This window comes from Agelaius tricolor, unplaced genomic scaffold, assembly GCF_023055355.1.
Source record: "Agelaius tricolor isolate 1412-34295 unplaced genomic scaffold, bAgeTri1.0.p SCAF_102, whole genome shotgun sequence".
Lineage (NCBI taxonomy): Eukaryota > Metazoa > Chordata > Aves > Passeriformes > Icteridae > Agelaius > Agelaius tricolor.
The window spans coordinates 239,483-265,204 of NW_027269362.1; the positions used below are offsets into that span (position 1 = coordinate 239,483).

Here is a 25,722-nt window from a genome sequence, read left to right on the forward strand (position 1 = left end):
TTTTTTTTTTTGGCTTTTTTTGGCTTTTTTTCCTTTTTTTTTTTTTTTATATTTTTATTTTCCAGTCGGGATTTTTTTTCTGAGGTTTTTTCCCGATTTTTCCTTTTTTTTTTTCCTTTTTTTCCCCCATTTTTTCCTCTTTTTTCTTCATTTCCTCTCCCAAATTTTCTCCTTTTTTTCCTCATTTTTCTCTCCCAATTTTTCTTCTTTTTTTTCCTTTTTTTCTTCATTTTTCTTTCTCGATTTTTCTTCTTTTTTTCCTTTTTTTCCTCTTTTTTCTTCATTTCCTCTCCCAATTTTTCTTCTTTTTCTCCTTTTTTTCCCTCATTTTTCTCTCCATATTTTTCTTCTCTTTTTTCCTCGTTTTTCCTCATTTTTCTCTTCCCATTTTTCTCTCCCGATTTTTCTTCTTTTTTTCCTTTTTTTCCTCTTTTTTCTTCCTTTTCCTCTCCCAATTTTTCTTCTTCATTTTCCCCTCATTTTTCATTTTTTCCTCTTTTTTCCCGACTTTCCTTTTCCATTTTTTTTTGCCATTTTCCCTTTTTCTTCTTTTTTCTCCTCATTTTCTCCTCCATTTTTTTCCTCTTTTCCTTCGTTTTTTCCTCCTTTTTCTTCCCATTCAAGTTTTGCTTTAATTTCATTTTTTCCTTTTTTTCTTCCTCATTTTTCCCTTTTTCCACAACTTTTTTCCCTTTTCTCCCACTTTTTCCCCATTTCCCTTCAAATTTTTCCCTTTTTCTTTGATTTTTCCCCATTTTTCTCCATTTTCTCCTCATTTTCCCCATTTTTTCCCATTTTCCGCACTTTTCCATTTTCCCACAATTTTTTCCCATTTTCCGCAATTTTTTCCTCATTTTTCCCCATTTTCCCTCCATTTTTTTGTCTTTTTTTCCCATTTCCATCAAATTTTCCACAATTTTTTCCCAATTCCCCCCATTTTTCCCCATTTCTTTCCCATTTTCATCCATTTTTTCCTCCTCTTTTTCCGATTTTCACCCATTTTCCCCATTTTTCCCCATCTCCCATCAATTTTTCCCATTTTCCTCCATTTTTTCCCATTTTTTTCCCATTTTTTCCCATTTTTCCCTTTTTTTTCCAATTTTTCCCACTTTTTCCCATTTTTCCTCATTTTTTCCCCATTTTCCCCCATTTTCCCCTCCCCCCCCAGCCGCGCCCCTCCCCCCCCCTTTCAGGACAATAAATACGGGGGGTGGGGGGAGGGGCGAGGGGCGTGGCCACGGGCGAGGCCCCTCCCCCCCCAATTCCCCCCCCTTCCCCCCCTCCCCAAATTTTCCCCCCCGAATTTTCCCGAAATCTCCGGAATTGGCCCCGAAAGGCCCCGCCCGCCCCTCCCCCCCCCGCTCGAGGTCAGACGTTGCGAACTTTGGGCTGAGCTGGGGGTGGGGGAGGGGCACGGGGGGAGGGGGGGGAGGGGCGGCGACCCCTCCCCCCCCCGATATCAACAAATAATTAAAATAAATTAAATTAAATTAATGGGGGTGGGGGGAGGGGCCGGTTTTTGGTTCGTAGCTGTGGGGGGGAGGGGCAAGGAGGGGGCGGGGTTTGCTTGGCCCCTCCCCCCCACCCCCGCCCCTTTCAGACCCCGCCCCCCAGGTGGGGGAGGGGCGGGGAGGGGGAGGGGCTGCAGGAGGAGCAGGAGGGGGAGGGGCTGCAGGAGGTGGGGGAGGGGCAGGGGGCGGGGCCCAGCAGGGGGAAGAGGGCGGGGCTCGGGCTGGCCCCTCCCCCACCGCCCCCTCCAGCGCCCGCCCCTCCCCCACCCAGCAGGGACCCCCCCTCAATGGGGGGGCGGGGCCGGGAGGGGGGAGGGGCGGGAGGGGCGGGGCCAGCGCCGGCCAAGGCTGCGGAGAGAGGGGGGAGGGGCGTCAGAGACCCCGCCCACAAAACCCCCAAATCCCCAACCAGGCCCCGCCCACAAATTCCCAACCAGGCCCCGCCCACAAAATCCCATCGGGACCCCGCCCCCAATTCCCAAATTCCCCCAAAATTCCCCAAAATTCCCCAAATTCCACCCCAGAATTCCCCAGGGCCCCGCCCCCAGCCCAGCCCTGGCCCCGCCCCCAAATCCCCGGGGAGGCAAAAGCGCGAGCGGGGGAGGGGCACAGAGCTGTCAATCATCCGTCAGACAGCTGTCATGGCTGTCAATCAATCCCACACAGCTGTCAATCAATTAATCAATCAATCAATCACCCCCAGCTGTCAATCACTCACTCCCAGCTGTCAATCACAGCTGTCAATCAATCACCCCGAGCTGTCAATCACTCCCTGGCACCCACCTTGAATGGCGGCCATGGGGGCGGGGCCCAGCAGCCCCCCCAGCACCGCCCCCCTGCAAAGCAAAGGGGGCGGGGTCAGCGCGAGGTCAGCGCGGGGTCACGGTGGGGTCACGGTGGGGTCACGGTGGGGTCACCCCTCCCCCCCCGGCCCCTCCCCCACCCCCGAACTCACCCGGAGCCGAGGCCGAGGGGGGGAGGGGGCGGAGCCGGGCGGGGCCTCAGGGGGGGAGGGGCGGGCGCTCAGTGACGTCACTGGGGGGGAGGGGTCACAGGGTCAGGGTCAGTCACAACATTCCATTAAAATTCCCAAAATCCCTTTACAATTCCTGAAATTCCCTTAAAATTCCCGAAATTCCCTCAAAATTCCTGAAATTCCCTTAAAATTCCCAAAATCCCCTTGAAATTCCCGAAATTTCCCTTAAAATTCCCAAAATTCCCTCAAAATTCTGAAAATTCCCTTTCAATTCCCGAAATTTCCCTTAAAATTCCCAAAATCCCCTTAAAATTCGCCAAATCTGCTTAAAATACCCCAAATTCTGTTAAAATACCCCAAATTCTGTTAAAATTCCCCAAATTCCCCTTAAAATTCCCTCAATCCCCTTAAAATTCCCAAAATCCCCTTTAAATACCCCAAAATTCCCCAAATCCCGTTAAAGTTCCCCCCAAATTCATTCAAATGCACAAAAGTCCCTTAAAACCCCCCAAAATTCCCCCTCAAATTCCCCAGATTTGGTCAAAATGCCCCAAGCCCCCAAACCCCCTCCCCTGCCCCACCAGTTTTGGGTTTTTTTGGGTTTTTTTGGGTTTTTTTGGGGTTTTTTGGGGTTTTTTGGGGTTTTGGGGTCCCAGACCCACCTGTGGTGCCGAGGCTGCCGAGGGCGGGGCCGGGCGGGGTCACCTGGGGACATTTTGGGACATTTTGGGACATTTTGGGGACATTTTGGGACATTTGGGGACAAAGAGCAATCCCAAACAATGAACGATCCCAAAAACCCCAAACCCACCCAAAACTCGAAAACCCCAAAAACCCCAGACCCAAAACCCCAAATCCACCCCAAAACCCCCCCAAAACCCAAAACCCCATAAAAACCCCAAATTCCCCAAAATTCCCCAAATCCTAAACGCCAAAAATTCCCCCAAAAATAAAAAAAAAAATCCCCATAAAATCCCATTTACCCCCAAATCCCAAACCCCACAAAAACCCCATAAAAACCCCAAATTCCCCGAATCTTAAACCCCCAAAATTCCCATAAAAATCCCCAAAAGTGCCGCCAAAAATCCCCAAAAATCCCCCCCAAAAAACCCCCATAAAATCCCATTTACCCCCAAATACTAAACCCCATAAAAACCTTGTAAAAACCCCAAATTCCCCAAATCCTAAACCCCAAAAATTCCCCCCAAAAAACCCCCAAAAAAACCCAAATTCCCCGAATCTTAAACCCCAAAATTCCCCCAAAAATCCCCCCAAAAGATCCCCAAAAATACAATTTACCCCCAAACCCCAAACCCCATAAAAAACCCAAATTCCCCCAAACTTCCCGAATCCTAAACCCCAAAAATCCCCAAAAAAATCCCCCAAAAATCCCCCAAAAAATCCCCATAAAATCCCATTTACCCCCAAATCCTAAACCCCAAAAATCCCCAAAAAATCCTGAAAAAAACCCCCATAAAATCCAATTTACTCCCAAACCCTAAACCCCAAAAATTCCCCAAAAAAACCCCAAAAATCCCCAAAAAAATCCCCATCAAATCCCGTTTACCCCCAAACCCCAAACCCCATAAAAACCCCAAATTCCCCAAATCCTAAGCTCCAAAAATTCCCAAAAAATCCCCATAAAATCCCCAAAAAAAACCCCATAAAATCCCATTTACCCCCAAATCCTAAACCCCACAAAAAACCCCATAAAAAACCCCAAATTTCCCCAAATTCCCCAAAACCTAAACCCCAAAAATTCCCAAAAAATCCCCAAAAATCCCCATAAAATCCAATTTACCCCCAAATCCTAAACCCCAAAAATTCCCCAAAAAAATCCCCATCAAATCCCATTTACCCCCAAACCCCAAACCCCACCAAAACCCCCAAAAACCCCAAAAACCCCAAATTTTCCCCCAAATTCCCCACTCACCCCCTGCCCTCCGTAGTTCGGGCCCTTCCCGGTGCCGGCGCCGACGTTCGGGGCCAAATTTGGGGCATTTTGGGTCAGGTTGGGGACGTTGGGGACGCCGGGGCCGAACTGGGGCGGATTTGGGGTGAAATTGGGGGGATTTGGGGCCGGGTTTGGGGCCGGGTTTGGGGCCGGGTTTGGGGTGAAATGGGGCGGATTTGGGGCCGGGTTTGGGGTGAAATGGGGCGGATTTGGGGCCGCCCCGCTGGGGTTGATGCGTTTTTCCTTCTGGCGGCGGTTGCAGAACCAGACCCGGATCACCTCCTTCTCCATGTGCAGCTGCTCCGCCATGCCCAGGATCTCCTCCGACGTCGGCTTCTGGTTCTGGGGCGAAAAAAGGGGAAATCGGGAAAATCCCGGTGAAAAAGGCGAAAATTTGGGGAGAAACGGGGAAAAAACGGGGAAAAAACGGGGAAAAAACGGTGAAAATTGGGGAAATTATGGGGGAAATTATGGGGAAATTATAGGGAGAATTCAGACTCCAACATTGGCTTCTGGTTCTGGGGCGAAAAAAGGGGAATTTGGGAAAATTCCGGTGGAAAAAGGCGAAAATTTGGGGAAAAAACGGGGAAAAAACGGGGAAAAAATGGGGGAAATTGGGGAAATTATGGGGGAAATTATGGAGCATTTATGGGGAGAATTGGGGCATTTACAGGGGAAAATTCACACAGGATCTCGTCCAACATCAGGTTCTGGTTCTGGGGTGAAAAACCCCGAAATTGGGAAAATTCCAGTGAAAAAGGCGAAAATTTGGGGAGAAACGGGGAAAAAATGGGGAAAAAATGGGGGAAATTGGGGAAATTATGGGGAAATTATGGGGAAATTATAGGGAGAATACACACTCCGACGTCAGCTTCTGGTTCTGGTTTTTGGGGTGAAAAACCCAAAAATTGGGAAAATTTGGGTGAAAAAAGTGAAAATTTGGGGGAAAAACGGGGAAAATTGGGGAATTTATGGAGAATTTATGGGGAGAATTGGGGCATTTACAGGGGAAAATTCACACAGGATCTCATCCAATGTCAGGTTCTGGTTCTGGGGTGAAAAAAGGGGAAATTGGGAAAATTTGGGTGAAAAAAGTGAAATTTTGGGAAAATTATAGGGAAAAATGGCCCAAAAAAGGGAAAAAATGGGACATTTTTAGGGGAAATTTTGGGGGAATATTTGCCCAGGATCTCCTCCAATGTCGGCTTCTGGTTCTGGGGTGAAAAAGGGGGAAATTGGGAAAATTTGGGTGAAAAAAGTGGAATTTTGGGGAAATCTCACACGAATCTGACCTTGGTCTCGATGCTGGTTTGGGGCCGTTTTGGGGCCGTTTTGGGGCCGTTTTGGGTGGGATTTTTTTGGGATTTTCAGGATTTTTTTTGGATTTTTTTGGATTTTTGTATAATTTCAGATATTTTGGGTTAAATTCAGGATATTTTTGGTTCATTTCTCACCGCCAGGAAGGATTTCTCCAGGGCCAATCTGACGTTGGTCTCGATGCTCGTTTGGGCCGTTTTGGAGCCGTTTTGGGGCCGTTTTGGGTGGGATTTTCGGGATTTTTTCGGGATTTTTTCGGGATTTTTTAGATTTTTGTATAATTTCAGATATTTTGGGTTAATTCTGGGTATTTTTGGTTCATTTCTCACCGCCAGGAAGGATTTCTCCAGGGCCAATCTCACGTTGGTCTCGATGCTGGTTTGGGGCCATTTTGGGGCCGTTTTGGGTGGGATTTTCGGGATTTTTTCGGGATTTTTTGGGATATTTCACAATTTCAGATATTTTGGGTTGAATTCAGGACATTTTGGTTCATTTCTCACCGCCAGGAAGGATTTCTCCAGCGCGAATCTGACGTTGGTCTCGATGCTTGTTTGGGTCGGTTTGGGGCCATTCTGGGGCCATTTTGGGGCCATTTTGGGTGGGATTTTTTTGGGATTTTCGGGATTTTTTCGGGATTTTTTCGGGATTTTTTAGATTTTTGTATAATTTCAGATATTTTGGGTTAATTTTGGGTATTTTTGGTTCATTTCTCACCGCCAGGAAGGATTTCTCCAGCGCGAATCTGACGTTGGTCTAGATGCTCGTTTGGGTTGGTTTGGGGCCATTTTGGGGCCGTTTTGGGTGGGATTTTCGGGATTTTTTCGGGGTTTTTTGGGGATATTTTACAATTTCAGCTATTTTGGGTTGAATTCAGGACATTTTGGTTCATTTCTCACCGCCAGGAAGGATTTCTCCAGCGCGAATCTGACGTTGGTCTCGATGCTCGTGCGCTTCTTGCGGCGCCGCCCCGGGAGCCCCTCGAAGGCGCCCAGGGAGGGGGGGCCCAGCTGGGGGGGGCTGGGCAGGGCCGAGTCCGACATCGACTCTGGGGGGGAGGGGAATTGATCGATTGTATTGATCGGTATTGATCCCTATTGATTGTATTGATCAGCATTGATCCCTATTGATTGTATTGATTGTATTGATCCCATTGACCCCACTGATCCTATTGATCCCATAGACACCGACATCGACTCTGGGGGGGGAGGGGAATTGATCGATTGTATTGATCGATTGTATTGATCAGCATTGATCGGTATTGATTGTATTGATCCCATTGACCCCATTGAACCCATGGGCACTGACATCATCTCTAAGGGGGGAGGGGATTGATCAGTATTGATCGGGATTGATTGTATTGATTGTATTGATCCCATTGATCCCTATTGATTGTATTGATCCCATTGATCCCACTGACTCCATTGATCCTATAGACACCGACATCGACTCTGGGGGGGGAGGGGAATTGATCACTATTGATCGATTGTATTGATCAGTATTGATTGATTGTATTGATTGTATTGATCAGCATTGATCCCTATTGATTGTATTGATTGTATTGATCCCATTGATCCCACTGACTCCATTGATCCTATAGACACCGACATCGACTCTGGGGGGGAGGGGATTGATCACTATTGATCGGGATTGATCGGGATTGATCCCTATTGATTGTATTGATCACTATTGATTGTATTGATCCCATTGACCCCATTGAACCCATGAGCACTGACATCGTCTCTAAGGGGGGAGGGGATTGATCAGTATTGATCGGGATTGATTGTATTGATTGTATTGATCCCTATTGATTGTATTGATTGTATTGATCCCATTGATCCCATTGATCCCTATTGATTGTATCGATCCCATTGACCCCATTGATCCCATGGGCACCGACATCGTCTCTGGGGGGATTATTGATCAGTATTGATTGGTTGTATTGATGCCTATTGATCCCATTGATCCCATTGACACCAACATCGTCTCTGTGGGAACAGAATCTATTGATCCCTATTGATCCCCTATTGATCGCATTGATCCCTATTGACCCCATTGACCCCACTGACCCCATTGATCCTATTGATCCCCCATTGATCCCCCATTGATCCCAATGTGGTCAATGGGGTCAATGGGATCAATGGGATCAATAGGTGATAAATAACCAATCAATGGATCAATAACCGATCAATGACCAATAACCGATCAATAACCGATCAATAGCCCCACCTGCGTCCCTCAGCCATGTCTCCAGCAGCGGTTTCAGCTTGCACAGGGGGGCTATGGGGTATCTATGGGGGTTTATTGATCCATAGGGTACCAATAACCAATCAATAACCGATCAATGATCAATAACCGATCAATAACCGATCAATAGCCCCACCTGCGTCCCTCAGCCATGTCTCCAGCAGCGGTTTCAGCTTGCACAGGGGGGCTATGGGGTATCTATGGGGGTTTATTGATCCATAGGGTACCAATAACCAATCAATAACCGATCAATAACCAATCAATGATCAATAACCCCACCTGCGTCCCTCAGCCATGTCTCCAGCAGCGGTTTCAGCTTGCACAGGGGGATTATGGGATATCTATGGGGTATCTATGGGGGTTTATTGATCCATAGGGTACCAATAACCAATCAATAACCGATCAATGATCAATAACCGATCAATAACCGATCAATAGCCCCACCTGCGTCCCTCAGCCATGTCTCCAGCAGCGGTTTCAGCTTGCACAGGGGGGCTATGGGGTATCTATGGGGGTTTATTGATCCATAGGGTACCAATAACCAATCAATAACCAATCAATAACCAATCAATGATCAATAACCGATCAATGACCCCACCTGCGTCCCTCAGCCATGTCTCCAGCAGCGGTTTCAGCTTGCACAGGGGGGCTGTGGGGTATCTATGGGGGTTTATTGATCCATAGGTGATCCATAGGGTACCAATAACCAATCAATAACCAATCAATGATCAATAACCGATCAATAACCGCACCTGCGTCCCTCAGCCAGGTCTCCAGCAGCGGTTTCAGCTTGCACAGGGGGATTATGGGATATCTATGGGGGTTTATTGATCCATAGGTGATCCATAGGGTACCAATAACCAATCAATAACCAATCAATAACCAATCAATGATCAATAACCGATCAATGACCCCACCTGCGTCCCTCAGCCAGGTCTCCAGCAGCGGTTTCAGCTTGCACAGGGGGGCTGTGGGGTATCTATGGGGTATCTATGGGGTATCTATGGGGGTTTATTGATCCATAGGTGATCCATAGGGTACCAATAACCAATCAATGATCAATAACCAATCAATAACCGATCAATGACCGATCAATGACCCCACCTGCGTCCCTCAGCCAAGTCTCCAGCAGCGGTTTCAGCTTGCACAGGGGGGCTATGGGGTATCTATGGGGGTTTATTGATCCATAGGGTACCAATAACCAATCAATAACCGATCAATGATCAATAACCGATCAATAACCGATCAATGACCCCACCTGCGTCCCTCAGCCATGTCTCCAGCAGCGGTTTCAGCTTGCACAGGGGGGCTATGGGGTATCTATTGGGGTTTATTGATCCATAGGTGATCCATAGGGTATCAATAACCAATCAATAACCGATCAATAACCAATCAATGATCAATAACCGCACCTGCGTCCCTCAGCCATGTCTCCAGCAGCGGTTTCAGCTTGCACATGTTCTTGAAGCTGAGGTTCAGCGCCTCGAAGCGCGAGATCGTCGTTTGGCTGAAGTCGTTGCCGTAGAGCTTCCCCATGGCCAGGCCCACGTCGCCCTGGAAACGGCAAAAATCCCACCCAAAAATCTCCTTAAAACATCAAAAATACCAAAATATAAAAATCACCAAAATGCCCGAAAAAGGAAAAAAAAAACCAAAAAAAAATCCCTCGAAAAACCTAAAAAAACTTCGAAAAAAACTCGAAAAAACTCAAAAAAAAAACAAAAAAAACCCTCAAAAAACCTCAAAAAACGCTCAAAAAAACCCTCAAAAAAACCTCAAAAAAACCCCTCGAAAAAACTCAAAAAAAAACTCAAAAAAAAACCACAAAAAAAACTCGAAAAAACAACCCTCAAAAAAACCTCAAAAAAACCTCAAAAAACCTCAAAACTTCCCCAAAACAAAAGGAAAAAAATTTAAAAAAAAAACCAAAAAAACCCCTCGAAAAAACTTCAAAAAAAACTCAAAAAGCCTCAAAAAAACCCTCAAAAAAACAAAAAAAAACCCTCAAAAAAACCTCAAAACTTCCCCAAAACAAAAGGAAAAAAATTTAAAAAAAAAAACCAAAAAAACCCAAAAAACCCCAAAGAGCCGATGCCCCATGTGCCCCTAAAAACCCCAAAATCCTCCCCAAAAATTATAGAAAAAAACCGACTCAAAATCCCGAAAATATCCAAAACAACCCCTTAAAAAAACCTTAAAAAAACAAAAAAAAAACCCCAAAAAAACCCCCAAAAATCAAAATAAAACAAAAAAAAATCCTCCAAAAAAAAACATAAGAAAGCCCCAAAAACGCCCCTAAAAAAAATCCCCAAAACCCCCCCAAAAAAACCCCAAAAATGGCAAAAAAAGCCAAAAATCTCCCAATAAATCCCCTTTAAAAAATCCCAAAAAAATCCCAAAAAATTCCCCAAAAAGCCCCTAAAAAACCCCTTTAAAAAGCCCCAAAAAATTCTAAAAAAATCAGAAAAAAATCACAAAAAATTTCCCCAAAAAGCCCCTAAAAACCCCCCCCCCAAAAATACCCCAAAAAATCTACACCCAAAAAAAAACCCTTTAAAAATCGCTAAAAAAAACCCCAAAAATCGAAATAAACCCCCAAAAAAACCCCTAAAAAAACCCCCAAAAATTCCAAAAAAAATCCCCCCAAATTCCCCCAAGGTTCCCATGAAACCCCAAATCCCAAAAACCCCAAAATTTGGATTTCCACCTGTGTGAAGCCCAGTTTGATCCTCCTCTGCTTGAAGGTCCCTGGCGAATTGTTCGAGCTCCTCGAGGTCGCTCGGCTCCTCGGGGGGGGGGCCCGGGGGGGGCCTCGGGGCCTTTTGGGGGCGCCCCCGGGGACTCGGGGACCCCCGGCCGGGCCAGAGGCTGCACGGGGACCCCCAAAAGTTCCATTAAAATAGCCCAAAATAGCCCCAAATAGCCCCAAAATAACCCCCAAAATAACCCCCAAAATCCCTTTGAAATGAGCCAAAATAACCCCCAAAAAGTTCCATTTCAATGACCCAAAATAGCCCCAAATAGCCCCAAAATAACCCCAAAAATAACCCCCAAAAAATTCCATTTCAGTACCCCAAAATAGCCCCAAAATAGCCCCAAAATAGCCCAAAATAACCCCAAAAATCCCCTTGAAATGGGCCAAAATAACCCCCAAAAAATTCCATTTCAGTACCCCAAAATAGCCCCAAATAGCCCCAAAATAACCCCAAAAATAACCCCAAAAATAACCCCCAAAAAATTCCATTTCCATACCCCAAAATAGCCCAAAATAGCCCCAAAATAACCCCAAATAGCCCCAAAATAACCCCCAAAAATCCCTTTGAAATGAGCCAAAATAACCCCCCAAAAGTTCCATTTAAATGACCCAAAATAGCCCAAAATAGCCCAAAATAGCCCCAAAATAGCCCAAAATAACCCCAAAAATAACCCCCCAAAAAATTCCATTTCCATACCCCAAAATAGCCGAAAATAACCCCCAAAAATCCCTTTAAAATAAGCCAAAATAACCCCCAAAAAATTCCATTTCAGTACCCCAAAATAGCCCAAAATAACCCAAAGTAACCCTCAAAAAATCTCTTTAAAATGAGCAAAAATAACCCCAAAATAGCCCAAAATAACCCCAAAATAACCCTCAAGAAATTCCATTTCAATACCCCAAAATAGCCCAAAATAACCCCAAAATAGCCCCCAAAAATCCCTATAAAATGAGCCAAAATTACCCCAAAATAACCCCCAAAAATTCCATTTCCATACCCCAAAATAGCCTCAAAATAACCCCAAAATAACCCCCAAAAATCCCTTTAAAATAACCCAAAATAACCCCAAAAAATCTCTTTTAAATGATCCAAAATAACCCAAAATAACCCCAAAATAACCCCTAAAAATCCCTTTAAAATGATCCAAAATAACCCCAAAATAGCCCCCAAAAATTAAAAAAAAAATCCCAAAAGCCTCCAAAATAAACCCAAAAAAAACCCCCAAAAAATCCCTTCAAAAGAACCCAAAAAGCCCCAAAATAACCCAGAATTTGGGGGGATTGGGGCTGTTTTGGGTGGATTTTTTGGGGGATTTTTGGGCTATTTTGGGGTCTCTGGGCTATTCAGGATTTGGGGTTTTTTGGGGTGGATTTTTGGGGTATTTTGGGTGTTTTTGGTGTTTTTACCTGTGCGTTTTGGGGGGATTTTTGGTGGTTTTGGGGCGATTTTTGGGTGGATTTTTGGGGTGGATTTTTGGGGATATTTTCGGTGTTTTTGGGGTGTTTTTGGTGTTTTTACCTGTGCGTTTTGGGGGGATTTTTGGGGGGATTTTTGGGGGATTTTTGGGTGGATTTTTGGGTGGATTTTTGGGGTATTTTGGGGGTTTGGGGGCTGAATTTTCGGGGTGTTTTGGGTGTTTTTGGGGTGTTTTTGGGTCCTTACCTGTGCATTTTGGGGGGATTTTTTGGGGGATTTTTGGGTGGATTTTTGGGGGGGATTTTTGGGGGATTTTTGGGTGGATTTTTGGGGTGGATTTTTGGGGTATTTTGGGTGTTTTTGGGGTGTTTTTGGTGTTTTTACCTGTGCGTTTTGGGGGGGTTTTTGGGGGGATTTTTGGGGGATTTTTGGGTGGTTTTGGGTGGATTTTTGGGTGGATTTTTGGGGTGGATTTTTGGGGTATTTCCGGTGTTTTTGGGGTGTTTCTGGGTCCTTACCTGTGCGTTTTGGGGGGATTTTGGGGGGATTTTTGGGGGGATTTTTGGGTGGATTTTTGGGGGGGTTTTTGGGTTGGATTTTTGGGGTATTTTGGGGGTTTTTGGGGGTGGATTTTTTGGGTATTTTCGGGTGTTTTTGGGGTGTTTTGGGGTCCTTACCTGTGCGTTTTGGGGGGATTTTTGGGGGATTTTTGGGTGGATTTTTGGGGGGGGTTTTGGGGTGGATTTTTGGGGATATTTTCAGTGGTTTTGGGGTGTTTTTTGGTGTATGTGGGATTTGGGGTTTTTTGGGGTGGATTTTTGGGGATTTTTGGGGTATTTTGGGGCTGTTTTGGGTGGATTTTTTGGGGGATTTTTGGGCTATTTTGGGATTTCTGGGGTATGTGGGATTTGGGGTTTTTTGGGGTGGATTTTTTGGGGTGTTTTCGGTGGTTTTGGGGAGTTTTTTGGTGTTTTTACCTGTGCATTTTGGGGGGATTTTTGGGGGATTTTGGGGGGGATTTTTGGGGGGTTTTGGTGGATTTTTTGGGGTGGATTTTTGGGATATTTCCGGTGTTTTTGGGGTGTTTTTGGGGTGTTTTTGGGTCGTTACCTGTGCGTTTTGAGTGGATTTTTTGGGGATTTTGGGGGGGGATTTTTGGGTGAATTTTCGGGGTGTTTTGGGTGGATTTTTGGGGGGGTTTTGGGTGGATTTTTGGGGTGGATGTTTGGGATATTTTCGGTGGTTTTGGGGTGTTTTTGGTGTTTTTACCTGTGCGTTTTGGGGGGATTTTTTGGGGATTTTTGGGGGGATTTTGGGGGGGTTTTTGGGGTGAATTTTCGGGGTGTTTTGGGTGGATTTTTGGGGTGGATTTTCGGGGTGTTTCCGGTGTTTTTGGGGTGTTTTTGGGTCCTCACCTGTGCGTGCAGCCCCCCGTGGCGGGGGGGGTTGGGCAGGAGCCCCCCCGGGCTGTGCTGAGGTAGCTGAAAGAGATTGGGGGGGGGCAACAGCCCTGGGGGGGGAGGGGGCAAAAAGGGGGGGGAGGGGTCAGGGGAGGGTCCCCAAAACCCCCAGAGGAGGCCCCAGACCCAAAACCCCCCAAAAATCCCCCCAAAAATCCCCCTAAAAATCGCCCTAAAATCACCCCAAAATCCCCCAAAAATCCCACCCAAAAATCCCCCCAAAAATCCCCCTAAAAATCGCCCTAAAAATCCCTCCCAAAACCACCCAAAACCACCCAAAAATCGCCCCAAAAATCCCCCAAAACCACCCAAAATCCCCCCAAAACCCTCCCAGGACCCCTCCCAAATCTCCCCCAAAATCCCCCCCAAAAATCCCCCAAATCCCCCCCCAAAATCCCCCCAAAAACCCCTCCAGGAAACCCCCCCCAGACCCCCCAAATCTCGTCCCTTCCCCCCTCACTGGGAATTGGGGCGGGGGCTGCAGGTGGGGCCCCAAAATCCCCCCAAATTTCACCCCAAAATTCCCCCCAAATCCCCCCTAAATTCCCCCCAAACCCCCCAAAATCCCCCAAAAATCCCCGCAAATTTCACCCCCAAAATCCCCCCTAAATCCCCCCCAAATTCCCCCCAAAAATTGCCCCAAATTTCACCCCAAAATTGCCCTTCTAAATCTCCCCCCAAATTCCCCAAAATCCCCCCTAAAATCGGCCCCAAAATGCCCCCAAATCCACCCCAAAATCCCACCCAGAGCTCCCCAAAATCCCCCCCAGAGGCCCCCAAATCTCCCCCAAAATTGCCCCAAAATCCCCCCAAATGCCCCCAAATTTCCCCCAAAATTCCCCCCTAAATCCCCCCCAAAATCCCCCCAAATTCCCCGAAATCCCCCCTAAAATCGGCCCCGAAATCCCCCAAATCCACCCCAAATCCCCCCAAATTTCACCCCAAAATCGCCCCCAAAATCCCACCCAGAGCTCCTCAAAATCCCCCCAACCTCCCCCCCAGAATTGCCCCAAACTCCCCCCAAAATCGCCCCCCAAACTCCCCCCAAAATTGCCCCAAACCCCCCCTAAAGCTCCCCAAAATCCCCCCCAAAATCCCCCCCAAATTTCACCCCTAAAATCCCCCTCAAATCCCCCCGAGCCCCCCAAAACCCCCCCAAATTTCACCCCAAATCCCACCCAGAGCCCCCCAAATTCCCCCCCAAAATTCCCCCCAAATTTCCCCCCAAAATCGCCCCCAGAGCCCCACAGGAACCCCCACAAATTGCCCCAAACCCCCCCCAAAACTCCCCCAAAATTGCCCCAAACCGCCCCCAAAATCCCCCCAAAATTGCCCCAAACCCCCCCCAGGACCCCCCCCAAAATCTCCCCAAACCCCCCCCAATCCCCTCCCCCCCCCGCCCCCTCCCCCCCTCACCGGGGTGGGGCCCGCCCTGCGCGGGGGGGGGGCAGCAGGAATTGGGGCGGGGGCTGCAGGTGCGGCCCCCCCGGCACCAGCACCAATTGCTGCAGCTGCACCAGCTGGTGAACGTCCTGAGGGACCGACAGACGGACACGGGGACAGGGACAGACGGACACGGGGACACAGGGACAGACGGACACGGGGACACAGGGACAGACGGACACGGGGGACGGACAGAGGGACAGACAGGGACAGGACGGACACGGGACGGACACAGGGACACAGGGACAGACGGACACGGGGACGGACACAGGGACAGACGGACACAGGGGACCGACAGACGGACACGGGACAGGGGACAGACGGACACAGGGACAGACGGACACAGGGACAGGGACAGACGGACACAGGGACAGACGGACGGACACAGGGACGGACAGACGGACACAGGGACGGACACGGGACAGGGACAGACGGACACAGGGACAGACACAGGGACAGACGGACACAGGGACAGACGGACAGGAACAGACGCGGGACAGACGGACAGGGATGGACGGACACAGGGACAGACGGACACGGGACAGACACGGGGACAGACGGACACGGGGACAGGGACGGACAGACACAGGGATAGACGGACACAGGGGACAGACAGGGACAGACGGACACAGGGACACGGGACAGACGGGACAGGGACAGACAGACACGGGATGGACAGATGGACAGACGGACACGGGGAAAACGGACAGGGACAGATGGATACGGGGACAGACGGACAGACGGACACAGGGACAGACATGGGACAGACAGACACGGACAGGGGGGCAGGACAGACAGACATGGGACGCACAGATGGACACGGGGACAGACGGACACAGGGACAGACACGGGACAGACAGGGATGGACGGACACGGGAAAACGGACACGGGGACGCGGGGACGGACGGATGGACAGGGACAGACGGACAGGGACAGACGGACACGGGACGGACACGGGACGGGACACACGGACACCAGGACAGACGGGACACGAGACAGACAGACACGGGACGGACAGACGGACAGACACAGGACAGACGGACAGAAGGACACAGGGACAGGACAGACGGACACAGACAGGGACAGATGGACACGGACAGACAGACACAGGGACAGACGGGGACAGACGGACGGACACGGGGACAGCAGGGACACAAGAAAACGGACATGGGGACACAGGGATGGACAGAGGGACAGACAGACAGGGACGGACGGACAGACGGACGGACGGACACGGGGACATGGGACAGACAGACGGACACGGGACAGACAGACGGACACGGGGACAGACGGACACAGGGACAAAGGGACGGACAGACAGACAGGACACAGGGACAGACAGACAGACGGACAGACGGACATGGGGGGGGACAGAACACGGGGGGGGGAGGGGTCAGGTGAGCTGAGGGAGCCCCCAGGAGGGGGGGCCCAGGGGGGGTTTGGGGGAAATTCCGGGGATTTTGGTTAAAATGGGGGGGGGGGGGGGGGGGGGGGGGCGGGGGGCCTTTACGGGGGGAATTGAAAGAGAATTTGGGGGAAATTGAGGGGATTTTGGGTGAATTTGGGGGAAATTGAGGGGATTTTGGGGTGAATTTGGGTGATTTTTTGGGCTGATTTTGGGGTGATTTTTGAGGTGATTTTGGGTGATTTTGGGGTGAATTCAGGATGATTTTTGGGTGATTTTGGGGTCATTTTTGGGGTGAATTCAGGATGACTTTTGGGCTGATTCTGGGCTGATTTTGGGGCCGATTTTGGGGCTGATTTTGGGGCCATTTTGGGCTGATTTCAGGCTGATTTTGGGCTGATTTGGGGTCATTTTGGGGCTGATTTTGTGCTGATTTTGGGGTGATTTAGGGCTGATTTTTGGGGTAATTTTGGGCTGATTTCAGGTTGATTTTGGGGCTGATTTTGGGCTGATTTTGGGGCCATTTTGGGCTGATTTTGGGCTGATTTGGGGCCAATTTTGGGCTGATTTGGGGCCATTTTGGGGTAATTTTGGGCTGATTTCAGGCTGATTCTGGGCTGATTTTGGGCTGATTTTGGGGCTGATTTTTGGGGCCATTTTGGGCTGATTTGGGGCTGATTTTGGGGCTGATTTTGGGGCCATTTTGGGCCGTTTTGGGGCTGATTTTGGGCTGATTTTGGGGCCGATTTGGGGCCATTTTGGGCTGATTTTGGGCTGATTTTGGGGCTGATTTTGGGCTGATTTTGGGCTGATTTTGGGCTGATTTTGGGCTGATTTTTGGGCCGATTTTGGGCTGATTTTGGGCTGATTTTGGGGCCGTTTTGGGGCCATTTTGGGCTGATTTTGGGCTGATTTTGGGGCTGATTTTGGGCTGATTTTGGGGCCATTTTGGGCCGTTTTGGGTCCGTTCTGGGTCCCTCCCGTTACCTGCGCCGAGAGCTGGATGGGGCCGGGCAGCGGCAGCGGGGGGCGGGGCCGCGGGGGGGGTCCCGGGGGTCCCCGGGGTCGCTCCGGGGGCGGGGCCGGGGGCGGGGCCGGGGCTGGGGGCGGGGCCCTGCGGGAGCTGCGCGGCCGCGGCCGCCAGGAGCTGGGCCTGGGCCAGGAGCTGCTGAGGGGCCGGGAGCAGCGCGGCCAGCTGGACACACGGACAGACGGACGGACATGGACAGACGGACACGGACAGGGGGACATGGACAGACGGACACGGACAGACGGACATGGACAGGGGGACACGGACAGGGGGACATGGACACGGACAGACGGACATGGACAGGGGGAGGGACAGGGGGATGGACACACGGACGGACACGGGGATGGACATGGACAGGGGGACAGGGGGGACAGGGACAGACGGACAGGGGGAAATGGACAGGGGGGATGGACACGGGGACAGACGGACACACAGACACGGGGAGGGACACGGGGATGGACACATGGACACATGGACGGACGGATGGACATGGACACGGGGGATGGACACGGGGACACGGACACAGACAGGGGGACATGGACAGATGGACATGGGGACATGGGGACATGGACAGGGGGACGGACACGGGGATGGACAGGGGGACGGACAGATGGACATGGGGGACACACGGACACACGGACACGGGGAGGGACACGGGGATGGACATGGGGGACACAGACACGGACAGGGGGGACATGGACAGGGGGATGGACACGGACACACGGACAGGGGGATGGACATGGACAGACAGACACGGGTGATGGACACGGGGACGGACAGACGGACAGATGGACAGATGGACACAGGGACACACGGACATGGACATGGACAGGGGGACGGACACGGGGATGGACGGATGGACATGGACAGGGGGACGGAGGGACACAGGGATGGACACAGGGTTGGACACACGGGACGGACGGACGGACAGACGGATGGACACGGGGATGGATGGACACATGGACACGGGGATGGACACGGGGATGGACGGACAGACGGACAGGGGGGACGGCAGTGGGGACACAGGGACATTGGGGACAGACGGACACAGGGACAGACGGACAGGGGGACATTGGGGACATTGGGGACATTGGGGGGCGGGGTCACGGGAGGTCACGGGGTCACACGAGGTCACGGGGTCACGCGAGGTCGATGTGGGGTCACACACGAGGGGGGAGGGGCAGCAGGTTAGTACCAGCCCCAAGCCCCGCCCCCCGCAGCAGCGAAGCCCCGCCCCCGAAGCTCCAAAACCCCGCCCACAAAACCCCGAACCCCGCCCACAAAATGTCCCTAAAAATGTCCCCAAAAATGTCCCCAAATCCCCCAAATGTCCCCGAATGTCCCCAAATGTCCCCAAAAGTCCCAAATTCACCCCCAATGTCCCCAAATGTCCCAAATTCACCCCAAAATGTCCCTGATGTCCACAAATGTCCCCAAATGTCCCGAAATGTCCCAAATTCACCCCAAAATGTCCCCAAATGTCCCAAAATCCTCAAAAATGTCCCCAAAAATGTCCCCAAATGTCCCCAAAATGTCCCCAAATGTCCAAATTCACCCCCAATGACCCCAAATGTCCCAAATTCACCCCAAATGTCCCCAATGTCCCAAATGTCCCCAAATGTCCTAAAAATGTCCCCCGAATGTCCCCGAATGTCCCAAATTCACCCCAAAATGTCCCCAAATGTCCCCAATGTCCCCGAATGTCCCAAAAAATGTCCCCAGTTTTCCCAAATTTCCCCAAAATTTTCCCCAAAATTTTCCCCAAATGTCCCCAATGGTTCCAAATGTCCCAAATTGACCCCCAAATGTCCCCAAATGGCTCCAATGTCCCCGAATGTCCCAAATTCACCCTCAATGACCCCAAATGTCCCCAAATGTCCCCAAAAATGTCCCCCCAAATGTCCCCAAATCCCCCAAATGTCCCGAAATGTCCCAAATTCACCCCAAATGTCCCAAATTCACCCCAAATGTCCCGAAATGTCCCAAATTCACCCCAAGTGTCCCCAAAAATGTCCCCAATGTCTCCAAATGTCCCCAAATGTCCCAAATTCACCCAAAATGTCCCCAATGACCCCAAATGTCCCCAAATGTCCCCAATTTTCCCAAATTTCCCCAAAATTTTCCCCCAAAAGTCCCCAATGGCTCCAATGACCCCAAATGCCCCAAATTCACCCCAAAATGTCCCCAATGTCCCCAAATGTCCCCAAATGTCCCAAATTCACCCCAAAATGTCCCCAATGTCCCCATCGCGCCCCTCCCCCACTCACCCCCGCCAGTTGCGACCCCGCCAGCAGCAGCTGAGCCTGGGGGGGGAGGGGGCGCGGCCTGGGGGGGGGGAGGGGCCGGGTCCGTCACCTGCGGGGGAGGGGCGGAAATGCCGGAAAATCCGGGAACATTTTGGGGGAAATTCGGGAAAAATCGGGGAAATTTTGGTGGGAATTTTGAGGGAATTTTGGGAAAATTCGGGGGGAATTTTGGGAAATTTTGGGAAAAAATTGGGGAAATTTTGGAGAGTTTTGGGGAAATTCTGGGGGGAATTTCTGGGAAAATTCTGCGAAATTCGGGGGGTGGGGGAAGGGAATTCTGGGGGAAATTTCGGGGGAAATTTTGGGGGAATTTTGAGGGAATTTTCGGGGAAAATTTGGAGGAAAATTTGGGAAAATCTGGGGGAAATTTGGGGAAATTTTGAGGGAATTTTTGGGGGAAATTTTGGGAAAATCGGGGGAATTTTTGGGGAAAATTTGGAGGAAAATTTGGGGAAATTTTGAGGGAATTTTTGGGGGAATTTGGGGGGAATTTTGGGGGAAAATTCTGGGGAAATTCTGGGAAAATTCGGGGAAAATTTTGGGGAAATTTCAGGAAAATTTCAGGGAAATTTTGGGAAATTCTGGTAAAATTATGGGAAATTCAGGAAATTTATGGGGGAAATTTTGGGGAAATTCAGAGCAAATCCTGGGCAAATTCTGGAAAATTTGGGGAAATTCGGGGGAAATTCAGGGAAAATTTGGGGGAAATTCGGGGCAAGTTCAGGGAATTCCGTTAAATTCTGGGGAAAATTCCAGGAATTTGGGGAGTTTGGGAGGATTTGGGGTTTTAGGGCCGATTTTGGGGGAATTTGGGGCTGATTTTAGGGGGATTTTGGGGCAGATTTTGGGGTGGATTTTGGGGCGGATTTTGGGGTGATTTGGGGCTGATTTGGGCGCTGGTTTTAGGGCGGATTTTGGGGGGATTTTGGGGTGGATTTTGGGGTGGATTTTGGGGTATTTTGGGCCTGATTTGGGGCTGATTTTGGGGCTGATTCTGGGTGATTTGGGGCTGATTTGGGCGCTGGTTTTAGGGCGGATTTTTGGGCTATTTTTGGGGGTATTTTGGGTGTTTTTTAGAATTTTTGGGGTGTTTTATCCAATTTTGGGGCTGATTTTGGGGGTGATTTTGGTCAGATTTTGGGGTGATTTTGGTCAGATTTTGGGGCTGATTTTGGGGCTGATTTTGGGGTATTTGGGGCTGATTTTGGGGTGCTTTGGTGTTTTTTGGTATTTTTGGGTGTTTTCGGGGCGGATTTTGGGTGAATTTTGGGGTTTTCTCCGCGTTTTTTGGGCGTTTTTGGTGATTTTGGGGGCGGATTTTGGGGACCCCCCCCCCCATTTCCTGTTTTGCCGCCGCCGCCCCCGCCCGGGGGGTTCCCCCCCCCCGCCCCTCCCCCACCCCCGGGGCACCAAAACAGGAACCGGGGAGGGGGGGGAGGGGCGGAATTGGGGCAGAATTTGGGGCAAAATTTGGGGGGAAAAAATCGGGGATTTGGGGGAAAATTTGGGGCAAAAATTCGGGGATTTGGGGACAGAATTTGGGGGATTTGGGGGAGGATTTTGGGGGAATTTTGTGGAGGATTTTTGGGGTGTTTTGAGGGGGATTTTTTGGGATATTTGGGGGAGGATTTTGGGGTAGATTTTCAGGATTTTGTGGGGATTTTTGGGAGGATTTGGGGGGGGATTTTGGGGTGTTTTGGGGTTTTTTGGGGTGTATTTTAGGGAGGATTTGGGGAGGATTTTGGGGGTATTTTGGGGAGAGTTTTGGGGTAGATTTTCATGGTTTTTTTGGTATTTTGTGGAGGATTTTTTATGGTGTTTTTGGGAGGATTTTGGGGTGTTTTGGGGGGGATTTTGGGGGGGATTTTCAGGATTATTTTTGGTATTTTGGGGAGGATTTTTGTGGTATTTTGGGAGGGATTTTTGGGGTTTTTTGGGGTTTTTTGGGGTGCTTTGGGGAGGATTTTGGGGTGTTTTGGGTGTATTTTGTGGGGGATTTTTGGGGCTCACTTTTGGGGTGTTTTGGGAGGATTTTTTGGGTAATTTTGTGGAGGTGTTTTGGGGAAGATTTTGGGGTGTTTTGGGAGGATTTTGGGGAGGATTTTTGGGGTAATTTTCAGGGTTTTTTTTGTATTTTGTGAAGGATTTTTTATGGTATTTTTGGGGAGGATTTTGGGGTGTTTTGGGAGGATTTTTTGGGTATTTTGTGAAGGATTTTTTGGGTATTTTTGGAGGATTTTTTATGGTGTTTTTGGGAGGATTTTGGGGTGTTTTGGGGGGAATTTTGGGCTCACTTTTGGGGTAATTTTCAGGGTTTTTTTTGGTATTTTGTGAAGGATTTTTTGGGGTATTTTTGGGAGGATTTTTATGGTGTTTTGGGGGGGATTTTGGGGCGGATTTTTGGGGCTCACTTTTGGGGCAATTCTCGGGGATTTTGGGGTTCCTCTCTTACCTTGGCGCCGGGGCCGGGGGGGGCGGGGCCGAAGGGGGGGGGTTTGTTCTGCTGGGCCTGGGGGGGGGAGGGGCGGAGCCGTTTTTGGGGGGAATCCCGGATTTGGGGGGACCCCCCCCAAAATAGAAACCCCCCCAAAAACCCCAAAAAACCCCAAAATGCCCCAAAATGCCCCAAAATGCCCCAAAATGCCCCAATCTCACCTCGTGGTTCGTCTCGGGTCCATTGGCTTCTGTGTCTGGGGGGGGAGGGGACACTCAGGGGGGGGGTCCCCAAATCCCCTCGGGGACCCCCCCCCAATGTCCCCAAAATGTCCCCAAATGTCCCCAAAATGTCCCCCGGATTTTCCTACCCGGGCGCTCCCCCGGCAGCTCCTTCTCCAGCTCCAGGGGTTTAGACATCCTCAGTTCTGGGGGGAGAAAAACCCAAAATTCAGCCCAAAATCACCCCAAAAATCAGCCCGAAAATTGCCCAAAATCACCCCCAAAATCAGCCTGAAATTACCCCAAAAATTACCCAAAAATCACTTCAAAATCACCCAAAAATTACCCAAAAATTACCCAAAAATCCACCTCAAAAATCAGCCACAAATTACCCAAAAATCACCTCAAAATTACCCCAAAATCACCCCAAAATCAGCCTGAAATTACCCCAAAAGTCACCTCAAAAATTACCCCAAAATCACCCCAAAAAAACAGCCTGAAATCAGCCCAAAATCACCCAAAAATCACCTCAAAAATCACCACAAAATCACCACAAACTCAGCCCTGAAATCAGCCCAAAATCACTCCAAAATTCAGCCCGAAATCACCCCAAAAATTACCCAAAATCACCTCAATATCACCCCAAAAATCAGCCCCAAATCAGCCCAAAATCACCACAAAATCACCCCAAAAATCACCCCAAAATTACCCAAAAATCACCTCAAAAATTACCACAAAATTACCCCAAAAATCACCACAAAATCACCCAAAATTCAGCCCCAAATCAGCCCCAAATCACCTCAAAAATCACTTCAAAATCACCCCAAAAATCAGCCCCAAATCGCCCCAAAATCAGCCTGAAAATGCTTCATCCCAAAAATCCCCCAGGTCACCCCAAAATCAGCGGAAATCACCTCAAAACGACCCAAAATTGCCCTGAAATGACCCCGAAATGACCCCAAGTGACCCAAAATGATCCAAAATCGGCCCAAAATGAGCCTGAAATCGCCTGATCCCAAAAATCCCCCAAGATCGCCCCAAAATCAGCGGAAATCCCCCCCAAAATGACCCAAAATCCGCCTGAAATGACCCAAAATGACCCAAAATCACCATGAAATGACCCCAAAATGATCCAAAATTGCCCCAAAATCACCCAAAGTGCCCCAAAATGACCCAAAATCACCCCCAGGCCACTCGGAATCAAAACGGCTCCAAATCAGCCCAAAATGAACCGAAACCACCCCAAAAATCACCCAAAAATCACCCAAAATCACCCCAAAATTCCAAATAAATCCAAACAATTCAAAATCACCCCGAAATAAACGGAAACCACCCCAAAATGAGCCCCAAAAAACCCCAAATCACCCCAAAATCGCCCAAAATTCAAGCAAACCACCCCAAGTCACCCCGGAAAACCCAAATTCCCCCGAATTCCCCCCAAAATCAGCCAAAATCCCCCAAAATGACTCGAATTTATCCCAAATCGCCCCAAACCACCCCAAATTACCCAAAATCCCCCGAAATTGCCCCAAAAACGATTGAACCCCCCCCCTAAACAGCCCCGAAAATCCCAAATTCCCCCCGAAATCGCCCCCAAATCCCCAAATCGCCCCCCAAAAAACCCCAAAATTTCCCAAAATGTCCCGAATTGGCCCCAAATCCCCGGCCGGTACCTGCGGGGGGGAGGGGGTTCGGCCCCTCCCGGGGGCGTTTTTGGGGCGATTTCGGGGATTTTTGGGGTTTTGGGGGCTCCGAGCGGCTCCAGGCGGGCGCCGGTGGGGGAGGGGCGGCCCGGGGGTGTCGCCCCCATCCCCCCCCCATCCCCCCCCCCCCTCATTTGCATGGGGCAGCCCCGGGGGGGGGAGGGGCAGCCCCGGGAGCCGCCCCCTCCCCCCACTTTCACTTCTGCTTTCGCCGATTTTGGGGTTTTTTCAATGAAAAAGGAGAAAATTGAGTGAAAACGGCCCAAATTTGGGTGGGGGGGGAGGGGGCGGGGGGGCCTGACCCCCAAATTCTCCGATTTTGCCTAAAATGATCCCAAAATCACCTGAAATCCGCCCAAATCCATCCCAAAAACACCAAAATCCTCCTCAATTACCCCAAACCCACCCAAAATCCACCCAAATCCAGCAAAATTCACCCAAAATCCGTCCAAACCCACCCAAAATTACCCCAAATTACCCCAAATCCCCCAATTCATCCAAACCCACCCCAGATCCCCCGGAATTCCACCAGGATCCCCCCAAATCCTTCAAATCCATGAAAAATCCCCCAAAATCCTCCCAAGTTACCCCAAAATCCCCAAATCCCCCCCGGACCCCCCCAAAAAAAACCAAAATCTCCCTAAAATTCCCCCCAAATTCTCCAAAATCCACCCAAAATTCCCAAAATTACCCCAGAATTCACCCAAAATTCCCCCAAAATTCCCCCAAAATTCCCCCAAAATTCACCAAATCCACCCCGAATTCCCCAAATGACCCCAAAATTACCCAAAAAACCCAAAATTGCCCCAAACCCCCCCCCTCTACTGTGGCCCAAAAGTTGGGGTTCACCATGGTGGGTCCAGGGGGGTTTGGGGGGGAATTTGGGGAATTTTGGGGAATTTTGGGGGGAATTTGAGGGGATTTTGGGGAGGGGGAATTTTGGGGGGGATTCCAGGAGAATTTGAGGGGATTTTGGGGAGATTTTGGGGGAATTTGGGGATGGGATTGGGGAAAATTGGGGAGATTCAGGGAGGAATTTTGGGGGGAATTTTTGGGGATTTTGGGGCAGGATTTGGGGAGGATTTTGGGGATTTTGGGAGGAATTTTGGGGGGATTTTGGGGAATTATGAGGGGGATTTAGGGATGGTTTTGGGGAGGGTTTAGGGAGGATTTTGGGGGGGATTTTGGGGGGGATTTTTGGGGATTTTGGGGAGGATTTTGGGGAGGATTTTGGGGAGGATTTTGGGGGTTCGGGGGGGTTCGGGCCCGGCCCCGCCGCTCCCGGAAGCTCCGGAGGAAGCGGCGGCGGTGCCGGAACCGCGGGGCGGGGGGGGACGCGGTCACATGGAGCGGCACCCCCAAAACCAGCCGAAAACAGCCCAAAAACTGCCTGAAAACACCCCAAAAAACAGCCTGAAAACAGCCCAAAAACTGCCCGAAAACTGCCCGAAAACAGCCCAAAAAACAGCCCGAAAATCACCCCGAAAACTGCCTGAAAACACCCCAAAAAACAGCCTGAGAACAGCCCGAAAATACCCTAAAAATC

At 49.8% G+C, this 25,722-nt stretch overlaps 1 protein-coding gene across 1 annotated transcript; it reads right to left on the minus strand.

The window, feature by feature from the left end:
• Positions 1-1,303: 1,303 nt before the first annotated feature.
• Positions 1,304-25,501, minus strand: POU2F2 (POU class 2 homeobox 2). Its single transcript, XM_071419227.1, has 14 exons — positions 25,001-25,501; positions 22,623-22,679; positions 22,474-22,508; positions 22,271-22,327; positions 15,051-15,166; positions 13,590-13,684; positions 10,710-10,870; positions 9,415-9,556; positions 6,655-6,803; positions 4,421-4,783; positions 3,150-3,192; positions 2,467-2,546; positions 2,295-2,347; positions 1,304-1,859 (listed from the first exon to the last, which is right to left on the minus strand). Exons 1-14 carry the CDS (start codon positions 25,026-25,028, stop codon positions 1,796-1,798), a joined length of 1,443 nt encoding a protein of 480 aa, XP_071275328.1. The 5' UTR covers positions 25,029-25,501; the 3' UTR covers positions 1,304-1,795.
• Between the last annotated feature and the right edge of the window lie 221 nt (positions 25,502-25,722).